The 24,496-nt window shown below is 41.2% G+C and overlaps 1 protein-coding gene across 1 annotated transcript; it reads left to right on the top strand.

The window, feature by feature from the left end:
- Positions 1-19,757: 19,757 nt before the first annotated feature.
- Positions 19,758-24,258, top strand: LOC139567486 (ewing's tumor-associated antigen 1 homolog). Its single transcript, XM_071388801.1, has 6 exons — positions 19,758-20,054; positions 20,454-20,588; positions 20,702-20,781; positions 21,027-21,136; positions 21,244-22,973; positions 23,484-24,258. The coding sequence occupies exons 1-6, from the start codon at positions 19,913-19,915 to the stop codon at positions 23,606-23,608; spliced, it is 2,322 nt and encodes a 773-aa protein (XP_071244902.1). The 5' UTR covers positions 19,758-19,912; the 3' UTR covers positions 23,609-24,258.
- The last annotated feature ends 238 nt before the right edge of the window (positions 24,259-24,496 follow it).

Raw genomic sequence — 24,496 nt, 5'->3', positions numbered from 1 at the left:
TTCCGAGTGATAGAGTGAGTTAGACTGACAATGTTATCTCTGTGAGGACAGATAGAGTGGTTAATATCTGTGCTGGTTGGCCACCCAAGGCAACTACTACCTTGATGCCCTCAAGAAAATAATTAGGTCGCTATTTCAAACATGCACAAAAGCAATCAATCACTCTTGTCTGTGTTTCGTGTACAGGGCCTGTGTTTCAAATTAAATGTAAGGAAGGCTAAAAGAAAAATGCAAAATGTCAGAAGAGGTATTTATGTTGAATGTGGTGCTACTGCGAATATACTGTTATATATTTATACAAAAAATAAAAGGTATTAAATAAACCATTTTCCTTAATGATGGACTCTCAAATGTTTGTATAATTTCAGACAGTAGTTTTGAATGTGGTGCTCACGAGCCAAAACGGACCCAGTTTTTTTTTTTGTGTACTACGCCATCCAATTGTTTACTACATCATTCATTTTGTGTGATGTGTTAAAGCTACAATATGTAACTTTTTGGGAGACCCGACAAAATTCACAGAAAAAATGTGAGATCTAGATCTGTCATTCTCATTAAAAGCAATTCTAAGAAGCGGTAGATCTGTTCTATGTGTGCTATTTCTATGCTTCCCGTTCTTAAGTTTCGTTTTTGCATATTTACTTTCGGTTTTGTACACCAGTTTCAAACAGCTGAAAATACAATATTTTTGGTTATGGAAAAGATATGTCACAGCGATTTAGATGGTACAATGATTCTCTACACAATGACTGCTTGTTTTGTCACATAAACTGAAATTAGGCAAACCATTTTTTCAACCAGGAAATAGCAGAGCGATTTCTGCATAGTGCACCTTTTAGAAACGTTGCAATTCGTATGATATCATATTCATTTTGAAATTCATGTGATACAGTATGTTACGAATCCAATTTGTGCAATATGTTACGAATTTGTTGTGCTTAAGATTCCGGACTAACATGTATATGCTTACAGATTCAAGATTGAGTACACTTGGATTTCCAACCCCCCAACCTGAATAAACAAGGATGACAAGTTGAGATTAATGAAAGGCTGTCGGTGACAGGGCCATTTATTTGTCAAGGGTTCTGCTGGCTGAACTTTGCCAGTGTATTTACACAGTGGATGCTATGTGCCCGGGCCCCTCAACCTACCTAATTGATAATGACCAATAAGTGAACACATAGCATTTTCTGTCTCTCTTGTCTACTACTTCCTATATGGATTTATACTGTTAGCACTGAGCTGGTGTGCCGTAGGAGGAAGTCCACTGTGTGCAGCTCACCCTGCACTAACATAAATAACATGAGCAGATCTACTTCTGCTAAGCTTCTGCTAAGCCAGTAAAGCAATAACAACAAGTTAGCATCACAGAAGAAAAGAGCTCAAAATAGCCCACGTTAACATATTTAGGTTCATGAAATCAATAATTTGCTAGTAACAGATGACATTCATATTCTGACTCTGAATCTCACTTAGATAATACCTTTGATGAGACAGTGGTAGCAATACATGATTATAACATCTACTGAAAAGGTAGAAATGCCAATGGTGGAGGTGTTGCTGTTAATATTCAGAACCACATTCCTGTAAAGATTACAGAGGATCTCATGTTAAATACTGTTGACGTAATATGGCTACAGGTTCATCTGCTTCATCCTAAAGCCCATTCTGGTGGGAAGCTGCTATAGACCACCAAGTGCTAACAGTCAGTATCTGGATAATATGTGAGAAATGCTTGATAATGTATGTGATATCAACAGAGAGGTATATTTTCTGGGTGATTTAAATATTGACTGGCTTACAGTGAGGGAAAAAAGTATTTGATCCCCTGCTGATTTTGTACGTTTGCCCACTGACAAAGAAATGATCAGTCTATAATTTTAATGGTAGGTTTATTTGAACAGTGAGAGACAGAATAACAACAAAAATATCCAGAAAAACGCATGTCAAAAATGTTATAAATTGATTTGCATTTTAATGAGGGAAATAAGTATTTGACCCCCTCTCAATCAGAAAGATTTCTGGCTCCCAGGTGTCTTTCATACAGGTAACGAGCTGAGATTAGGAGCACACTCTTAAAGGGAGTGCTCCTAATCTCAGTTTCTTACCTGTATAAAAGACACCTGTCCACAGAAGCAATCAATCAATCAGATTCCAAACTCTCCACCATGGCCAAGACCAAAGAGCTCTCCAAGGATGTCAGGGACAAGATTGTAGATCTACACAAGGCTGGAATGGGCTACAAGACCATTGCCAAGCAGCTTGGTGAGAAGGTGACAACAGTTGGTGCGATTATTCGCAAATGGAAGAAAAAAAAACAACTGTCAAACTCCCTTGGCCTAGGGCTCCATGCAAGATCTCACCTCGTGGAGTTGCAATGATCATGAGAATGGTGAGGAATCTGCCCAGAACTAAACAGGAGGATCTTGTCAATGATCTCAAGGCAGCTGGGACCATAGTCACCAAGAAAACAATTGGTAACACACTACGCCGTGAAGGACTGAAATCCTGCAGCGCCCGCAAGGTCCCCCTGCTCAAGAAAGCTCATATACATACCCGTCTGAAGTTTGCCAATGAACATCTGAATGATTCAGAGGACAACTGGGTGAACGTGTTGTGGTCAGACGAGACCAAAGTGGAGTTCTTTGGCATCAACTCAACTTGCCGTATTTGGAGGAGGAGGAATGCTGCCTATGACCCCAAGAAACCATCCCCACCGTCAAACATGGAGGTGGAAACATTATGCTTTGGGGGTGTTTTTCTGCTAAGGGGACAGGACAACTTCACCGCATCAAAGGGACGATGGACGGGGCCATGTACCGTCAAATCTTGGGTGAAAACCTCCTTCCCTCAGCCAGGGCATTGAAAATGGGTCGTGGATGGGTATTCCAGCATGACAATGACCCAAAACACACGGCCAAGGCAACAAAGGAGTGGCTCAAGAAAAAGCACATTAAGGTCCTGGAGTGGCCTAGCCAGTCTCCAGACCTTAATCCCATAGAAAATCTGTGGAGGGAGCTGAAGGTTCGAGTTGCCAAACGTCAGCCTCGAAATCTTAATGACTTGAAGAAGATCTGCAAAGAGGATTGGGACAAAATCCCTCCTGAGATGTGTGCAAACCTGGTGGCCAACTACAAGAAACATCTGACCTCTGTGATTGCCAACAAGGGTTTTGCCACCAAGTACTAAGTCATGTTTTGCAGAGGGGTCAAATACTTATTTCCCTCATTAAAATGCAAATCAATTTATAACATTTTTGACATGCGTTTTTCTGGATTTTTTTGTTGATATTCTGTCTCTCACTGTTCAAATAAACATACCATTAAAATTACAGACTGATCATTTCATTGTCAGTGGGCAAACGAACAAAATCAGCAGGGGATCAAATACTTTTTTCCCTCACTGTACATCAAGCTGCCCACTCAAGAAAAAGCTTCAAACTGTAACCAATGCCTGGAACCTGATTCAGGTTATCAGTCAACCTACCAAGGTAGTTACAAACAGCACAGGAATTAAATCATCAACAAGTATTGATCACATCTTTAGTAATGCTGCAGAAATGAGATTGAAAGCAGTATCTAGATACATCGGATGTAGTGCTCACAATATAGTACCCATATATAGGAAAACCAAAGTTCCAAAGGCTGGGCCTAATATAGTGTATAAGAGGTCATACAATAAGTTTCGTAGTGATTCCTATGTTGTTGATGTAAATAATATCTGTTGGTCCGTGGTGTGTAATGAGGAGCAAACAGACACTGCACTTGACACATTTATGAAATTGCTTAATCCAATACTAATAAGTATGCACCTATTAAGAAAATGACTGTAAAAACAGTTGAATCCAAGTGGATTGTATGGCTGAGAGGGATGAGGCAAAAAGAATGGCAAATAAGTGTGGCTGCACAACCGATTGGAAAACGTGTCGTAAATTGAGAATAAAAATAAGAAACTGAATAAAAATAAGAAACTACACTATGAAACAAAGATAAATGACATAAAGAATGATAGTAAAAGCTTTGGAGCATCTTAAATGACATTTTGGGGAAAAAGGCAAACTCAGCTCCATCATTCATTGAATCAGATGACTCATTCATCACAAAGCCAACTGATATTGCCAACTACTTGAATGATTTCTTCATAGGCAAGATCAGCAAACTTAGGCATGACATGCCAGCAACAAACGCTGACACTACACATCCAAGTATATCTGGCCAAATTATGAAAGACAAGCATTGTAATTTTGAATTCCGTAAAGTGAGTGTGGAAGAGGTGAACAAATGATTGTTGTGTATCAACAATGACAAGCCAATATGCATGTCAATCTCTCCTGGCTCAAAGTGGAGGAAAGATTGACTTCATCACTACTTGTATTTATGATAGGTATTGACATGTTGAATGCGCCGAGCTGTCTGTTTGAACTACTGGTACACAGCTTGGACACCCATGCATACCCCATAAGACATGCCACAAGAGGTCTCTTCACCGTCCCCAAGTCCAGAACAGACTATGGGAGGAGCAATAACGCAATAACATACGCACTATACACACACGTACACATGGATTTAGTACTGTAGATATGTGGTAGTGGTGGAGTAGGGGCCTGAGGGCACACAGTGTGTTGTGAAATCTGTGAATGTATTGTAATGTTTTTATGTATAAACTGCCTTTATTTTGCTCGACCCCAGGAAGCAGCTAATGGGGATCCATAACAAATACAAACACTAATACAAATATGGTGCTATTCAGCCCCTTTGTTCTACTTCTTTTGATCAGAGCCCTATGTAGTGCACTACATTTGACTAGGGCCCATAGGGCTCGGGTGAAAAGTAGCGCACTAGACAATGGTGTGCCATTTCAGACACACCTTAGTGACTCTAGAATAGTGTCCATGGAATAGCTTCAGTGTAACGTCATGTCTTCCACTGACTTGGATGAACCATACTCATGCTACACTTACTTCAGCATACTTTTCCAGTTGGTTTTCTAATCCTCTGCTAATGCCGTGGTATGGAGGCGTGTCGATACAGGCAGTCAAAACATCATGCAGTCAAAACATCATGCAGTGTGCCTCCCAAAGGGCACCCTTTCCCCCATGGGCTCTGGTCAAATGTGGTGCACTGTATAGGGAATAGGGTGCCATTTGGCACACAGACCACAGTGTGTACATTGTAAACCTATAGTCCTCTCTTACAGATAATTAGTCACTGAGAGTTGATGGGGTGTATGATGAGATTTTGTCACCCTTTCGCAAGAGCGCAATCGGTAATGCACACGTAACCACTGGCCCAGGAGGTATGGAGATATTTTACTAGTCTCGGTGTTGGAAAAAAGTGTCACGGGGCGGATAATTAATAGGTGTGCAGTGTTTTCCTTTTTGGCGGCTTTTCCGGTTATGCTAAAGGCAAGTGCATTCCAGACTTCTCTCCATAAGGCACTTTCCTTCCACAAGTCCCCCAGCGGCCTCTTGTCTGACAGGTACGTCGTACTCAATAGGCTTTGGGGTGGCGGGAGGGAGAGAGGTGTGTATGTGCACGTGTGTTCATATGTGCACATGTCAGTGTGTGTGTGCGTGTGTGTGGTGAACTTTGGATTTGAAGCAACGCTCTGAGGCCCTTCTCCCCGCATTGTGCGTTCGCTCAATAGGAAAGAATGCGAGAGATACAGACGGAGATATATATGCCTTCGAAATGATGGGAGTAGTGAGTGCTCATGGGATGACCCCTCCAAGGCTATAGGCGAAGAGCCCAGAGAGAGGTAAGGGGTTTATATAAACAAAGCAGCTCCTAATTTGGACTCCCATAACCAACATTAGTCTGAACATACCCAAATTCCAGCAAGGCATCAATCTAAAGAGCAAGGTTTTCCCCTTCCACTCCTCCAGGTCTTGGTCTGGGTGCATGACCCAGCCCATCAATAGTCTGCTTTAGAGTAACACTCGCCATGAGCTCATTCCCACTCTTGAAAAGCGTCCAACATCTTTGTCTCTCCGAAAGTCTAGGACGTTTCCCGGCCGCCTGTAGAATCCAAGTGCGTTCAAAAAATGTTGGGACAATTTATTACTCTTAATTACATTCTTCATTTAAGATTGGATTAAATGTTGTACTTCCTTGCGCCAGTGGAGGGGGGAAGGTATAGGGTGACGGACAGAGGACAGAGGATCAAGGAATCCAGGGATGCATGGATCATGGTTACCCCCGGGAGAGGAAGGCGGGAGGTTGGGTTACCCCAATGGGAGACATTGACCCAGTGAGCAGGAAGTCGCTGCATTTAAAGGAACAATTACCATGATTTACCCACCAAAGGCAAACATATAAAAAATGGCTGCCATTCCTACCTTCATATACATATACATATAACCTCAACTAACCGGTGCCCCCGAACATTGACTCTGTACCAGTACCCCCTGTATATAGTCTCGCTATTGTTATTTTACTGCTGCTCTTTAGTTACTTGTTACTTTTATTTCTTATTCTTATCCATATTTTTTAAAACTGCATTGTTGGTTAGGGGCTAGTAAGTAAGCATTTCACTGTAAGGTCTACTACACCTGTTGTATACGGCACATGTGACTAATGCAATTTGATTTGATTTGATTTTTTCCTGTAGGGAAGTGGTTCCCAAACTTTTTATAGTCCCGTACCCCTTCAAACATTCAACCTCCAGCTGCGTACCCCCTCTAGCACCAGAGTCAGCATACTCTCAAATGTTGTTTTTTGACATCATTGTAAGCCTGCCACGCACACACTATACGATACATTTATTAAACATAAGAAGAATTTTTGTCACAACCCAGCTCGTGGGAAGTGACAAATAGCTCTTATAGGACCAGGGCACAAATAATGATATAATAATAATCAATAATTTTGCTCTTTATTTAGCCATCTTACATATAAAACCTTACTTGTTCATCAAAAATGGTGAATAACTCACCACAGGTTAATGAAAAGGGTATGGTTGAAAGGATGCACATAACTCTGCAATGTTGGGTTGTATTGGAGTCTCAGTCTTAAATAATTTTCCGGGACGAGAATCCACTCTCACATAGGTACGTGGTTGCAAAGGGCATCAGTGTCTTAACAGAGCGATTTGCCAAGGCAAGAAACTCTGAGCACAGCCCTATCCAGAAATCTGGCAGTGGCTTCTGATTAAATTATATTTTCACAGAACCACTTGTTGCAATTTTGATGAGGCTCTCTTGTTCAGATATCGGTAAGTGGACTGGAGGCGGGGCATGAAAGGGATAACAAATCCAGTTGTTTGTGTCGTCCGTTTCGGGAAAGTACCTGCGTAATTGCGCACCCAGCTCACTCAGGTGCTTCACTATATCACATTTGACATTGTCCGTAAGCTTGAGTTCATTTGCACACAAAAAAATCATACAATGATGGAAAGACCTGTGTGTTGTCCTTGTTAATGCGGACAGAAAAGAGCTCCAACTTCTTAATCATAGCTACAATTTTGTCCCGCACATTGAATATAGTTGTGGAGAGTCCCTGTAATCCTAGATTCAGATCATTCAGGTGAGAAAAAATATCCCTCAGATAGGCCAGTCATGTGAGAAACTCATCGTCATGCAAGCGGTCAGACAAGTGAAAATTATGGTCAGTAAAGAAAACTTTAAGCTCGTCTCTCAATTTAAAAAAACGTGTCAATACTTTTCCAATTGATAACCAGCGCACTTCTGTATGTTGTAAAAGCGTTAAATGTTCGCTGCCCATATCATTGCATAATGCAGAAAAGTTCAGGGGCCTTGCTTTAACAAAGTTAACAATTTTCACTGTAGTGTCCAAAATGTCTTTCAAGCTGTCAGGCATTCACTTGGCAGCAAGAGCCTCTCGGTGGATGCTGCAGTCTACCCAAGTGGCATCGGGAGCAACTGCTTGCACGCTCCACTCCACTATGTCTCCCTGTCATGGCTTTTGCGCCATCAGTACAGATACCAACGCATCTTGGCCAGCAAAGTCCATTTGATGTCATAAAGCTGTCCCTTACTTTAAAAATATTGTGTCATGTTGTCCTGGTTTCCAGTGGTTTGCAGAAAAGGATGTCTTCCTTAATTGACCCCCCATAAATGTAACGGACATACAGTGGGGAGAACAAGTATTTGATACACTGCCGATTTTGCAGGTTTTCCTACTTACAAAGCATGTAGAGGTCTGTAATTTTTATCATAGGTACACTTCAACTATGAGAGACGGAATCTAAAACAAAAATCCAGAAAATCACATTGTATGATTTTTAAGTAATTAATTAGCATTTTATTGCATGACATAAGTATTTGATACATCAGAAAAGCAGAACTTAATATTTGGTACAGAAACCTTTGTTTGCAATTACAGAGATCATACGTTTCCTGTAGTTCTTGACGAGGTTTGCACACACTGCAGCAGGGATTTTGGCCCACTCCTCCCTACAGATCTTCTCCAGATCCTTCAGGTTTCGGGGCTGTCGCTGGGCAATACGGACTTTCAGCTCCCTCCAAAGATTTTCTATTGGGTTCAGGTCTGGAGACTGGCTAGGCCACTCCAGGACCTTGAGATGCTTCTTACGGAGCCACTCCTTAGTTGCCATGGCTGTGTGTTTCGTGTCGTTGTCATGCTGGAAGACCCAGCCACGACCCATCTTCAATGCTCTTACTGAGGGAAGGAGGTTGTTGGCCAAGATCTCGCGATACATGGCCCCATCCATCCTCCCCTCAATACGGTGCAGTCGTCCTGTCCCCTTTGCAGAAAAGCATCCCCAAAGAATGATGTTTCCACCTCCATGCTTCACGGTTGGGATGGTGTTCTTGGGGTTGTACTCATACTTCTTCTTCCTCCAAACACGGCGAGTGGAGTTAGACCAAAAAGCTCTATTTTTGTCTCATCAGACCACATGACCTTCTCCCATTCCTCCTCTGGATCATCCAGATGGTCATTGGCAAACTTCAGACAGGCCTGGACATGCACTGGCTTAAGCAGGGGGACCTTGCGTGCGCTGCAGGATTTTAATCCATGACGGCGTAGTCTGTTACTAATGGTTTTCTTTGAGACTGTGGTCCCAGCTCTCTTCAGGTCATTGACCAGGTCCTGCCGTGTAGTTCTGGGCTGATCCCTCACCTTCCTCATGATCATTGATGCCCCACGAGGTGAAATCTTGCATGGAGCCCCAGACCGAGGGTGATTGACCGTCATCTTGAACTTCTTCCATTTTCTAATAATTGCGCCAACAGTTGTTTCCTTCTCACCAAGCTGCTTGCCTATTGTCCTGTAGCCCATCCCAGCCTTGTGCAGGTCTACAATTTTATCCCTGATGTCCTTACACAGCTCTCTGGTCTTGGCCATTGTGGAGAGGTTGGAATCTGTTTGATTGAGTGTGTGGACAGGTGTCTTTTATACAGGTAACGAGTTCAAACAGGTGCAGTTAATACAGGTAATGAGTGGAGAACAGGAGGGCTTCTTAAAGAAAAACTAACAGGTCTGTGAGAGCCGGAATTCTTACTGGTTGGTAGGTGATCAAATACTTATGTCATGCAATAAAATGCAAATTAATTATTTAAAAATCATACAATGTGATTTTCTGGATTTTTGTTTTAGATTCCGTCTCTCACAGTTGAAGTGTACCTATGATAAAAATTACAGACCTCTACATGCTTTGTAAGTAGGAAAACCTGCAAAATCGGCAGTGTATCAAATACTTGTTCTCCCCACTGTATACCAGGAGCTGTGCCAGGCCCACCACGTCTGTTGACTCATCCAGCTGTAACGAATATAATTCACTGGCTTGTATGCGAAGCAGTAATTGTTTCAAAACATCTCCTGCCATGTCACTGATGCATCGTGAAACAATGTTGTTCGATGAAGGAATTGTCTGTATAGTTTTTTGGACCTTTTCCCCCAGCATTGTCCCAGCCATATCCACGGCAGCGGGAAGAATTAAGTCCTCCACAATAGTATGGAGCTTGCCTGTCCTAGCCACTCGGTAACTCACAATATAAGACGCTTCTAGCTCCTTCTTATTAATGGTATCTGTTGCTTTTATACATGTCTTACTACTCGAAAGTCCTCTTTATTCTCGCTCATAAAACTCCCATGGCTTATTTTTTCAAATTGTCATGTTCCGTTTCTAAAAGTCTGCGAAAGAGTGAAGGTTTCCCGTGAGAGAGTAATGCTTAATGTGATTGGATGTTAATTATCCTTTTCTCAATACAGGGGGTGCTGTTTCCACTTTGGAAAATATCGTCTCCAAATTAAACTGCCTCATACTCAATTCTTGCTCGTACAATATGCATATTATTATTACTATTGGATAGAAAACAATTTCTAGTTTCTAAAACCGTTTGAATTATGTCTGTGGGTGAACCAGAACTCTTTCTACAGCGAAAATCATGACAGGACATGCGAAGGTCAGAAAAATAGTCTCTGTTCTCAGATCAGTTTAAAGCTCTGTGTGTGCCCTATGGATCGAAATGAACTGCACCCGCCTTCCCCTGGATGTCAGTAACCAATGAGAAGTGGAATGGAGTCTCTACGTATTTCTCAGAGCTTATAAAGCCCCAAGGAACGAAGTGCGCTCTCTTTTCGACTTCCGCCATTACGCAACGCAAGACCTCAGGATAGCATTTTGAAACGCTCAGTTATCGGCCTTAGATATGTCCGTCTGTAATTTAATTCGATATAGGTGTTAGAAACATCATAACGAAGTTATTTTAAACCGAGTTATATCAGTTTATGCGAGTATATTGCTATTTTCGGTATTTCCTTAGTATTGCACTTTGGCCATTTGGGTATGTCTGTGCGACATAGCTATTGTTAGCTGCTAGTTCCGAAGTTGAAGAGGACGTTTTACAACAAAGCAACGATTCTTTTGGACAAAGGACAACTTGCCCAAGATTCTGATGGAAGCTCGTCCAAAAGTAAGAGCTATTTATGATTTTATTCCGTATTTATGTGGAAAAATGTAAACGCATTTGTCGGCCATTGTTGCGGCACTAGTCTGGCTGTAACGCACACTGTATGTCTAGTAACGTTAATTTTTAAAATCTAACTCAGCGGTTGCATTAATAACTAATGCATCTTTCATTAGCTGTCCAACCTGTATTTTTTTAGTCAATCTAATCGATAAATAATCGTAAACTTAGGTGCCTTTCCAAGATGGCGCCGGCCAGAATGCATGCCATGTTTTGACTGATTACATTGCATAACCACGATTTGTGATGCTAAATATGCACATTTTCGAACAAACTCTATATGCATTGTGTAATATGATGTTACAGGACTGTCATCTGAAGAATTCTGAGAAGGTTAGTGAAAAAAATAATATATTTTGGTGGTGATAACGTTATCGCTCTTTTTGCCTTGAATCAATGCTGGGGTGATGTTAGCTCATGTGGTATGCTAATATAACGATATATTGTGTTTTCGCTGTAAAACACTTAGAAAATCTGAAATATTGTCTGGATTCACAAGATCTGTGTCTTTCAATTGCTGCACGCTGTGTATTTCTAAGAAATGTTTTAGGATGAGTAATTAGGTAATACACGTTGCTCTCTGTAGTTATTCTAGTCGCTTTGGTGAGTTTTGTGATAGTGGCTGCAATGGTAAACTATGATTTATACCTGAAAAATTCACATTTTTCTAAAAAAACATATGCTATACCATAAATATGTTATCAGACTGTCATCTTATGAAGTTGTTTCTTGGTTAGTGGCTATATATATCTTTATTTGGTCGAAATTGTGATAGCTGCCCATGCAGGAAAAAAATGGTGGAGAAAAAAAAGTTGTGTCTTTTGCTATCATGGTTAGCTAATAGATTTACATATTGTGTCTTCCCTGTAAAACATTTTAAAAATCAGAAATGATGGCTGGATTCACAAGATCTGTATCTTTCATCTGGTGTCTTGGACTTGTGATTTAATGATATTTAGATGCTTGTATTTACTTGTGACGCTATGCTAGGCTATGCTAGTCAGCTTTTTTACTGTGGGGGGGTGCTCCCGGATCCGGGTTTGGGAGGAACTAGAAGTTATTTGACTAGGCTACCTCTATTAGCGAGAGAAGAAAACTCACCCAAACGTATAGCCCCTTTGGAAAATATAAATGTACTGTTTGAAAATGTGAAGAATAAAAAATACAAAAATGTGAATCACGTTTTTATTTGGCGTACCCCAGACGACATTGAATACCTGCTGTAGGGCATACAGAGGACAGCGGTAGAGGGTCCTTGCAGTGGCAGAGTGTGGTTTGAAATTAAGAAGACGTTATAAAGCTTATAGACAGGTTGGTTGTTTAGCAACAAAACCGACACCTGTGCAACTACGGGGCAAAACAGACAGGGTTGGATTAGATTGTTGACAACATGTAAACTAGATTTAGTCTCCAGATGTTTATTGAAAACACAAATACATTTGCACAATCAGCACTTGTTGTCTCTCAAATACATCATTACAATTTTGTAATGCCTATGGAAAATGGCATTACAAGTTTAAAGAGCTCACAAGAAATGTGCAGTTCAAAATGGCCGCCATTCATTGGCACTTCTAAATCACCATCCCTTCCAGTTAATGATTCCTCCTTTGTTTGCACTCCCAGTCTGTCTAGACTCCATTCATTTTTCCTGTTTACCAATACACCTAATGACACCAAATGACAAATAATCAATAGCTAAGAGGAAAACTGGCATGCGGAGAAACTCAAATTAATCTTACTAATGACACTGAGTGCCGTGGCCCAACGCTAGTCCATTTACCTTTAGAGATGGCTCAATTAGGTAAGGTAGTTAGCTCAAAAGCAAGTCGCTTTGTCAATAGAAACCAAATATCCCAGAAGAGTATTAATCTTTTGTCGTCTCCAGTGTAATGTGAGTTAAGAGAGGTTTGCTATCATACATGCGGAGAATATACTACACTTGTTTGATGGTACTAATTTAAAGTAGGTGGGACTGGGAGTAGAAGGCCGACATGCCGCCAGTGAGTTCAAATAGCCACTCAACAAGGGTGAATGAGTGGAGGCAAATAGAAGGGGGAAATGGTGGGGGGTGACTGTAACACAAGTGCAATACAGAGTGTATATAATAAAACGCTGCATATATAAATAATCACCAGAATCAAGGTAATTAAGCTAAAAGCTCATAGAGTGCACACACACACACACACATGGTCTCGCAAGTACCACTGATCAAAGGCACATCACCTGCTCCCCCCTTACTCCTCTGGACACCACAACAAAGAGTCATATCGGGGCTCAACGAACAAACGACCTTGGGGCTGATGACATCACGTGCCGCCGAGCGGAGTAGAGAGAGAAATTAAGCCATTAGCCCGGTGGCAGCCAGCCTTGCTGTAAATCAAGCCTTTTTCCAATAAGACTGCCTCGCTTTGTCATCCATCATGGGAGTGGGCGCAGGCGAAGCATGGCGACACAGGAGCCGGGCCGGCCCCGGGATGGAAGAGACATAAACAGTCATAATGACCCCTGTCGGAGTTGGTCACTGCCAGCCGCCGCCGCACCCCCTGCAGGAAATAGAAGCACCGTGGTGGGTTCTGCAATCTCTGATTGCGATATAGAGGTGATATTGAAAGAAGGAAAGCTTGTGGAGCCTTTGACTGTATCAAACGGGGGAAAGGCATGTAGTATGTATGGTTTGAGCAAAAGTTCTATGCATCTCAAGGTAGATCTTATCAGCTTTTGTTGCACTATCTTTGTTAAGTTTATCGTATTTCTTGTCATTTATTTTTAGCCTGTTTTTTTTTTTTTACTAATGTATGGATATGGGATCACATGTAACCTTGTCCCCAAGCTAATTGCTATTCCAGATAAAGATCCGGCTGCTGGATGAGTCGGCGCAACGTGTACCGTTAGAAACCTAAACCTGTTGCGACAGCATTATGCTGCAAAATGTTTGTAGGCTATAGCAGGACAACACCCCTGTTCTAAAAGTCCTCTTCAACTCCATTAACTTTTTACATCTCTCTGATGGTAGAGCACTTTACGTTCATCTCTCAGGGGCGCAAGCAAGTGGAGAAATAGTGTCCATAAAAGTTGCACAGATGGATGAAACAGTCTTATGAAGACCAATATGACAGTTGTGGGAAATGTAATATCTCGAAGCTGTACAGTCAAAATAAAAGGAACTATTGCCAAAGACGGGATCATCACAGCTTTTCATTGCGGTGCGGTGATTGCAGGCCGGTTCCCGATAGTCCAGTAAAGATTCTCCATAAATTGAAACAGCCCTTGTCCTGGAACAGCCAAGCAGGCTTCACTTTGCCTCCGAAGGAACTGTCCCGGGAACCAGATATGAAATGAGTCTGGGAAACAAGTTATGCTGTTGTACAGACACAGTGCTCAGTGGAACCTCTCAGAGTAGACCTGAGTCTGTATTAATAAAGCAACGCAGAGTAGGAGTGCTGTTCTACACTCAGGTCTCCTCTATAATGTCATACATTATGATCTAAAAGGCAAAACTGGTGCTAGATAGGCACTCCTTTTCTGAAACGCTTTATGGATACAGGTAGGTGTAAGATCATCGCACGACAGGTGGCCTGGAGGTAGAATAATAACGGTGCTTCATGAACATGCTTTAGTGCAGACCCTTGCTATTACAGTGTTGTTTTTAAGTATGCCCTAACAAGCTAATTTGATTGAAATGGGTTCTGCTGCTGTACTTTAACGTATCCTAGGATTTCCATGTTAGGAAATGAAACAAAGCCTAAACGAACCACGTTCTCAATCATCCATCCCATGTAGGACCTATGTGCTCTGTTAAGAGTCAAGTTTGGACACTTCCTGGTTGCAGTGGAGGAGTAGTGCTTTAGCCAAACTCAAACACAATAAGGCAATCACTGTGCATGCAGTGTTCGTTGCTTTAAGCATCGTTTAAGGATGGCTGGAGATCTCACTGGCACCTCTTGACATGGCTGACAAATGCTGCCCTTTTCCCTCAGGACACACAGCTTTATTGAGCTGTGCTCTGTGTCTCCCATTCATACTTCTCACAATACTAGGAACTCAAAGCCATATGACATGCATTGCATTACATTACAATAGCTCAGACCAGTCAGTGGCAATAAATGCTGTATTAAACTCAACCTAAACACACGCATATTTGACAATGAAGCGAATAAGTGGGCACTTTCAGGGGTAACTTTTTGGAGGGCTTTCAGTTGGATCTGACTGAACCACTTATTATATAATTTATGGTCCGGTAATGAAACTGTAGTCGAGAGTCATTTGCAAACATTAAAGTGTGTGTTGAAGTGGAAATCTAAGGGGGCTCTCGAAACATTATATTTCAAGTGCAGCGTGGGTAAACGGTACGCCGACGCTCGGGGAGACTTAACAAATGTGTTTACCGATGAAGTTCCGTTTCAAGCGTGGCCAAGGGTTTAGCTGCACATCTCCCACTATTAAAAGCGATTAAAAGTGAGTCAAAGGAAGACATTCAATGCGGTTGTGACATAGTGTCTGCTCGGTGTTTTTTTTTTTTAGCTTCATCTGGCTTCTTCTCTGAGTCAAGTGCCAACCCCCATGTTTCATTAAGTTAAATGTTTTTCTATTAAAAAGTGCTTTATGCTTTTCTCAAGTGACATTCTTTCCAGAAATATCCTTGTTTTTCAGTAGTAAAGCAATGACTCCACTGTTTTGAATTAGGAAATATACTTATTTTCCACCATAATTTGCAAATAAATTCATTAAAAATCCTACAATGTGATTTTCTGGAATTTTTTTTCTCATTTTGTCTGTCATAGTTGAAGTGTACCTATGATGAAAATTACAGGCCTCTCTCATCTTTTTAAGTGGGAGAACTTGCACAATTGGTGGCTGACTAAATACTTTTTTGCCCCACTGTATATACTGTACTCTATACCATCTACTGCATCTTGCCTATGCCGTTCAGCCATCGCTTATCCATATATTTATATGTACATATTTTCATTCCTTTACACTTGTCTGTATAAGGTAGTTGTTGTGAAATTGTTAGATTATTTGTTAGATATTACTGCACGGCCAGAACTAGAAGCACAAGCATTTCGCTACACTCGCATTAAAATCTGCTAACCATGTGTATGTGACCAATACAATTTGATTTGATATGATAATGGATATTAACTGACAAATTATCTTATATAGTTTCTAGCAATAGCCCTCCGTGACTTTAAAGAATATTTCTATCAAAACCTGGATTCCTAAAAGATATTTGGTGAACTCCGTCAGATTTGTCTAAAACCCTAAATTACACTGAACAAAAATATAAACGCAACATGTAAAGTGTTGGTCCCATGTTTTATGAGCTGAAATAAAATATCCCAGAAATGTCTCACACTAAAAGCTTATTTCTCTCAAATTCTGTGCACAAATTTGTTTACATCACTGTTAATGAGCATTTCTCCTTTGCCAAGATTAATCCATCCACCTGACACCTGACAGGTGTGGCATATCAAGAAGTTGATTAAACAGCATGATCATTACACAGGTGCACCTTGTGCTGGGGACAATAAAATACCACTCTAAAATGTACAGGTTTGTCATACAACACAATGCAACACAAAACAGATGACTGGAGTTTTTATGGAGCGTGCAATTGGTATGCTGACTGCAGGAATGTTCACCTGAGCTGTTGCCAGAGAACGTAATATTAATTTCTCTACCATAAGCCTCCTCCAACGCGGTTTTAGAGAATTTGGCAGAACGTTCAACCAGCCTCACAACTGCAGTCCATGTGTAACCACGCCAGCCCAGGACCTCCACATCCGGCTTCTTCACCTGCGGGATCGTCCGAGACCAGCCCCTGGACAGCTGATGAAACTGAGGAATATTTCTGTCTGTAATAAAGCCCTTTTGTAGGGAAAAACTCATTCTAATTGACTGGGCCTGACTCCCAAGTGGGTGAGCCTATGACCTCCAAGGCCCACCCATGTCCACTCCCCTGCCCAGTCATGTGAAATCCATAGATTAGGGCCTAATGAATTTATTTCAATTGACTGATTTCCTTTATAAACTGTAACTCAAGTAAAATCATTGAAATGGTTGCATGTTGCATTTATATTTTTCTTCAGTATATAATAAGGAATGAGCAGGGTCAGCTATACCACAAGGACCCCTTATTCATGTCCTCATTACATGTAGTGCAACAAGACCATTCATGGTCTGTATTTTATTTTTATTTTTTTAAACAATAGGGTGGTTGGGGCCTTGCTCAAAGGGGGGCTTTTCCCTCTATGCAGGGTTCATCGAAGAATTCATATGGTACTACCTAGAACCCTCTATGAAGGGTTCTACAAATAACCATTTTATCATCTAAAGGTTATTCCTAGAACCGTCTATGAAGGGTTCTACCAAGAACCCTTTAATCTTTGGAGGGTTCTTCCTAGAACCCTCTATGAACGGTTTCCCACAAGCTTTATTATCCTTTAAAATGTGATTATTTATGACAATACATTACATATATCATAAGGACTTTCTTTGAGGGGCCTAGTTAAACCCTAACACAGTGGTGTTAGGAATCTCCTGGTTTACAGGCCACACTAGGCCTGCAAGTCACATTATGCTGGCTTGCAAAGTGATGTTTAATTCCTATTGGAATCCAGACAGAGTTAGGATATCCAACAAGTGGAATTGTTAATCACCCGCAACCTGCATTCAGAATGACTGCCAGGTTAGGGAAGATTAAATACAGACTACTTCAATCATCTAAACTGGAAAAACCATGTCAGTAACGTGTGCAATAAATCCAACTGATTGGATTTGTTTAGAAAACTATGTTATTTATCTTTGTGTAGCATAAAATGTATCAACCAATCAATGTACATGCAAAAACACAGATACTACAGTAAAACAAACAATTAGGAAAATCTCCCTGCAATAGAGCATGCTGGGAAATATTATATATGGTTCTATCTAGAACCATTCTTGCCTTCCAAAGAATCACCAAAGAACCCTTCCTTGCAAAAACAGTTCTTAGCATGATAAAGGTTCTTGGTAGAACCCTTTGCCTTACAAAGAACCATTGTCTTCCAAAAAAAGGTTATTCTGATCAAAACTGTTCTTGGTAGAACCCTATCCCTCTGCAAAGAACCCTTTTGGAACCCATTTTTCCTAAGAGTGTAGGCCTAAGTAGACAATGATTGAGTAGAGATTACAAAACATCATCTGAGACGGCTCTAAAGAGATCTACTAACCTGAATACTCTCTGCTCTTTTATTAGAGCCTGGGCCATTGTCACGGCTCACATTTAAAATATTTTGGGGAAAAAGTAATTTAGCCTCATAGAAGCCTACCCCACTCTAATGCAAAAAACAGGTAGGTACCTTTTTCCCTCTGACAGCACGGCGATGGATTATTTTTCAGTGCATAGAAACACAAAGTTTTCTTTAGCACAGCAGGGTATTCTATTCCGAGGCACCCTCCATGAAATATCGTGCATATCTGTCCTTGGACAGGAGCCAGTTGCAGTGGTATGGCATTTCAAAGTGAAAGGATGTTGATGAATGCTAGGGGTTTCGTCACAGTCCGGTATCACCAAGGGATACATAACTAACTCCACCCTCATTGGAAGTTCAACAATGTGTAAGCACACAAAAGTAGCCTAGAGGAGCCAGCAAATATTTGGCATATTCTATATGTCCAGATTATCACCCATTGTAGCCTGCAAGGAATTACATTTATCTGTATGCTTATATCTTGCCGTTCAAATGTATGCCCACTGGTTTCTGATGAACCCCCACACTGCCAGTGGAAAGCACTCAGGCACAAGAGGAGCAGAAAGTGCTGGAGTTCGCTCAGAAATTCCACCAAACTACCACAGCTGTTACTGTGATCTGCAATATGCTCCATTCACACCAATGACATTCCCCTAATGAACTCACCAATTAGTGCTTCGCCATTAGGTGCCATATAATCACCTACGGCTAGATAAACAAATGAAGTACGGCCAATGTGTTGAGGTGTGGGGCTCTGTACCGTTATGGTATTCCCTCCAAGGCAAATGACATTTTGGTTTTGAATTTTCCAACAAAAGAGGCCACCAAGGCATCTCCTGGCTGTGTGTTTGACGCTTCATACCTAAATTGGAAGTGACGGGCCTATGGCCCCTGCTCTTTCATCTCACTATCATTTGGGCGGAGTGTTCACATTTGGTGTGACAGAGGGTGTTACTGTGACTTTTCACCATGCTGTAGCAGCAGCAGCAGCAGACATTGCCTCCAGTCTTTTCTGAGAAAGAGCCTGATGAGGCCCATATGAAATATATTATAGGAGCCATCGACAAAAATGGAAATACAATTCATACAATTTCTCATAAGGGATTTTGATTTCAAGAACAAAAAGGGAAAAAAGTTAAATGTCCATTCGGATATTCATTGCTTGGGTGAAATGTAAAAAAAATATGCGTTATCCATTTACATTACATTCAAGTTATATAAAAAAACCCATATCATAATAACAGTAGGCCAACTGTAGTAAGTAAAGGGGGCGGGTGGGAAGATGGGCTTGATGATAAACGGACACCATGGCTTCAGAGAAAGCTGTGCCATATAAAGATCTAGACCACATAATACACATGGACTATGCTATTGAATATATAGATAAATAATAATAATACTAATTTAATGTATCCTTTATTTAACCAAATGTAACAAAATAATTCATAACAAAGCTAACATTTCCAATTCGGAACAGTAGCTATTTTAGTTGTATGTTATCGTTGTATCTCTATGCATACTTGTATGTGATGCGCAGCAACAACGCAAATTGGATGCCCTCGGAAAAAAAAAACGTTCTGAAACTGAAGTCGAACTGAATCATGGGAACAACATGGCGGAATGTTTGAATCTATGACGTTCCAAAACAACTTGTCTACATTTCGCTATTACACGATGTATTTAAATACATTCGGGTACCTTCATATCTTTATATAAAGATTCACTATAAATGCCAGTTACTATCCCTGCGAACAATATGACAGACGAGAGCAAGCAAGGTGGAGGGAAACTGAAAACAAACAGACTGAGAAGAAGCCCCAAACAAACGCAAGCAACTCCATCTCTCATTGATTCTCCAAAAACCTGTCAAGGTCAGTAGCTTGCAAGTAACGAATGATGTGTTGAAAAGATCAGCCACTGATTCAGCTAAGTAGCTATCTAAATAGCTATTCATATAGCCCGTAAGCTATGAAAACAGCGTATTAGCAATGTACCGTACCTAGCTAATGTACAGTGTTGATCTAACGTTACTTGTGCTAGCTAGCTAGTTAACGTATATAACATTAGCTATGTTCTAGCTAGATGGTGCCCAAAGTTAGCTAGTTAGTAGCTGAGTAAACTCCACTCCATGTTGAAGGAAGTTTAGTTTGCTAACTAGCTAGGAGTTAATGGCATGTAGCTAGCTACTATTTTGTTTAGCTAGTTAGTTAGCTAACTGTTACCACGTGTGCCAATTACAATTACATAATCATTCACATATCTAACATCAGATTTCAAGACGCCAACTCGTGTGACAAGATCAAGATACAACAATGTATTCAACAAAGGAGAGTCACCAATGAATGAATCAGAACTTCAACAGGATATCATTTGGGATGCCACTTCCCCTTCACCCCTTAGGACAGGTAATTATATTTTCATGTCAATATAACTATACATGTAGCCGGGCTAACCAGTGTTACATTTTAAAAGTTTACCTCAGCTTATCTGTCTTAACTTTTTTCATGTTCCTTCTTAGTTCACGAAAGAGGCAAGAAGTACTCTGCAAATGTTGGAATTGTGGACATTTCCGAAATCGTCAACAGGATAGCTCCCAAGGTTGGTAACACTCTGGCTAGCTAGCCACAAGTGTGCCATCAAATAAATGTTTTAAAATGTTCGAACTAGAACAATGTTCATTACTAGATCCAGTGATGTGGTTTTTCCTCATACTTCATCATATAGCCAATCTTCTTCTTTGGGCCCTTTCTTAGTATAGTGCTGTTCAATACTCACATATACTATGTTATGTTGCTCTGAAATATTTTCTGTAGTAATATTTTGTATAATTGATCTTATTTAAGCATGGGAGACCTGTAGTTCCAGAGTCATCCTTGCTCCAGTGGATTGGAGACAGTGCTATTCCCTGCACCCCAGAGATGCAGCAGCCCAGGGCCAAGAAGAAATCCCTAAGGTAATCCCCAGGACAACATAACATACTCTCGTACATTGTACAGTTATTAGAACAGAGCTTGTCACTTGCAAATATCTACATTTTTCCACCTTTTTTCCCCCCTACAGGCCAAATGGAGTGGACGACCTTTTAAAGTTGGCGAAACGGTTTGATTTCAACTTGTTAAGGCAAGACGAAGAACGAGTCAATGATATACACGAGCAGAGTTTGGAGCTTCTGTCAGACTCGGAGGACATATTGGATTTAGATGGCAACGAGAACCAGCCTCCGCCCTTACTGAGTAATGTCACACCTGAAAGCACACCGTCCGCCCTTAAAACAAACAGCACGAGAAACTCCAAAGACCAGATACCTCCTGACCATGAGATGGAAGATGATATGGATTTTTTATTTGATGGACCAACTCAACACATAAGTGGTAACTTAAGTCAGAATTCATTGCCTCGGTCCTTGGAGGTGAAGACTGCTCCCACTGTGTCCTCCAAAGTAATTCCTGGAAAATATCCAGATTCCATACATGGCCACACTTCGACCGTCTCCTCATTGCATCCTGTCAAAAGAAGCTCAGCAAATAATAACTTTGACGATGACTGGGAAAATGACGATCTGCTGGATGACTCGCTGGTTTTTGAGATGACCCAAAACCCAGACCTCTTTGCCGCTCCTAATCATTGTTCGACCCAAAGAGGGCCGAATGAAACAAAACATGAAAACATCAACCCCTCAGCCATTTCCAAAAATGCTCTTCAAGGAAGTAGAGACATAAAACCAGCTGTGTCTAAAGGACAGAATGAAACTGTGAAAAACAGAAAAACCTTCACGCTTGAAGCAAATCCTAATGTACAAGCGAAAAGTATCCTCTCAGAGGCATTACCAAAAGCAGGGAATGTCCACGACACTGTCAAACCAGCACCACATAGGAACGTACAGCAAAACCAACCAAGTCTCTTTCCAATCAACAAAGCTCCGTCTATGGAGTCCAGTTACCAACTTAGCCAGCAAACGCAGCACCAGTCTAATGGAATAAAGGCTTGGCCGCAGGTGCCTCTTTTTCAAAGTACATCACTCTCAACCAGCTCAAGCACAAAAACCTCCAACTCTTATTCAACGTGGCCCCTTCAGGTTGATAATAGCTCTTACCACAAGCCCACAGAGAACAACAATATGAAGGGAACAGGTATCATCAAGGCCCCAGCTAGCCACAGCGTCATCCCAGAGGACGACTTGGACTCTCTCTTTGCTTCTGACTCCATCTGGGATGACAAAGACGATGACCTATTGTGCCAAGCATGTGATAACCTGGAAAGCCAGGTACAGAGCATGGAGGACCCTGTTATCACACGCACCCAATCCCGGCCCAATAATCAGACAGAAAGACAGACGTTTGTCCCTGTCTCTGCACCTTTGAATAGCAGCAGGTACAATGTAAATCAAACGACCGAGACCACACAATCCAAATATCCAAACATTTCAGTTTATTCACAATCGGCCCCCGGGAATGGTAGCACTTTCACCCACTCTCTCAATAACAACAAAGTACCTGTTACTGTGGTCTCTGGTTGTAAAAGACCGAGTTACAATGCCTCAGCTGGAAATGCTAGCGCTAACTCCACGTATAGGCCACAGAACCCTGCAGCAGGAGAAGGGCCATACAAAAGTACTCGGGTCAAAAGCACTTGTGTAGCTGGGAGCACATCTAATCAACAAGGCACTGGGAGTGGAGCGCGGCTGTCGTCATTCCCGTCACCTGTCAATGTGACTGAAACCCCCACTCGGTTCACCTTTAAGAGACCGTCTGGCTGCACGTCCAACCCTGTCATCCCTGTGACCCACAAAGGTAAGCTACCTTGAGTTGTCTGAGACGGCAAAGAAATGTGTTATGCAGCTGTGAAAAAGGCACGAATCTCAACTTGAAACGTGTAAGCGTATTGACGGCAATGCATATTTTATGAGGTTAATGCTATTTGGGACTATTTGATATTTGGGGCAGCAAGTGGTTAGAGCATTGGGCCAGTAACCGAAAGGTTGCTAGATCGAATCCCAGAGCTGACAAGGTAAGATCTGTCGTTCTGCCCCTGAACAAGGCAGGTAACTCACTGTTCCTAGGCCGTCATTATAAGTAAGAATTTGTTCTTAACTGACTTGCCTAGTTAAATAAAGGTTAAAATGTAAAAAAAAATTGTGGACGTTGGATTAAAGCATTTACTCACTTTCATTTGGCCCCAGAATACTGAACCCTTCTATTGCTGTGATAAAATAGTAATATTCATGAGACTTGTACTTCACTGAGAGTCAATGATGGTGTAACCCTCCTCTGACTCATCTGCTTATCACTTTTTTTTTTCAGCTTTCGCTTCAACCCAAGCAGCTGGGAAATGTTCTGCGGTGGAGATTGAACTGAAGAAACAGCAGGCCATGGAGAAGAGACGGCAACGGATGCAGACGGCCCACAACCTAAGGGCTCCAACCTGATTTCTGGTACAGTGCACATATACAAGAAGATTCCGAGTTATAGTTGGACAGTGTTGGCTTACTCTAAACGCTGACTTGTGCTAGACTGACCATACAGAGCTCTTGAAAGTAAACCTACTATAGAGTTGTTGTAGCCTCGTACTACCATCATGATCTCTTAGCAAAACAGAATGTACGCTCGCTAGTCCAGGATGGTTGTACGAGGCTAGAGCTGCTGTGCCTTTGTCTCACAATTTACATCACTCAATCCATTCCTGAATAAGATTTTAATAGGAGTAATATAAATGTTATTTACATTAATGTATTAACACAACTGTTAATAAATCAACTTTATTTTAAATAAACTAACCTCTTTTCAGGGAGTATGTTATCAGTTGTGTTTGCAGAATAGGCTAATAAGCCTTTTCATTATATTGTATATCAGTTGTGTAAATTACATAGCATTACGACATGAGCAGTTTTCTGACATAAAACACGAGTCGCCTTATGATAGTTTTTCTGACTGAGCACATGTTTTATATATTTTATCGTTTTTTTGTGTGTTTTTACACTGTTTATATGTTTGCATTTGCACAATAATGAAACTGCCTCAAAAGATGGCACACAGATATTAAAGTTGCAAAAGGATTCCCCCCCTTTTCCAGACAATACTATGTTGTGTACAGCAGTGACATCTAGTGTCCTTTTTGTTTCTGTGTCATGGAAGGTCCTGCTTCCTTTAGCATACCATAATTTCTTCTTGTGGAATACAACAATTGAGTGTAAGAGAACTACTGTCACTACGCACAAAATAACCAGTATGATGCAACAGTCAACACAGTACAATGAGTTCCTTTAGGACCGGCACACATAGTAATGAGTAGTGCTTTCAACAGAGATGGGGCTGTG

This window comes from Salvelinus alpinus, chromosome 2 (genome assembly GCF_045679555.1).
Source record: "Salvelinus alpinus chromosome 2, SLU_Salpinus.1, whole genome shotgun sequence".
NCBI lineage: Eukaryota > Metazoa > Chordata > Actinopteri > Salmoniformes > Salmonidae > Salvelinus > Salvelinus alpinus.
Note: the sequence above shows the minus strand (reverse complement) of the source record. Positions and strands in the feature narration are given on the sequence as shown.

Coding starts and splice junctions, on each gene's coding strand:
- LOC139567486 (XM_071388801.1), top strand. CDS start 19,913: ATGCCAGTTACTATCCCTGCGAACAATATGACAGACGAGAGCAAGCAA. Junction 20,589..20,701: donor CCCTTCACCCCTTAGGACAG/GTAATTATATTT, acceptor GTTCCTTCTTAG/TTCACGAAAGAGGCAAGAAG. Junction 21,137..21,243: donor GCCAAGAAGAAATCCCTAAG/GTAATCCCCAGG, acceptor TCCCCCCTACAG/GCCAAATGGAGTGGACGACC.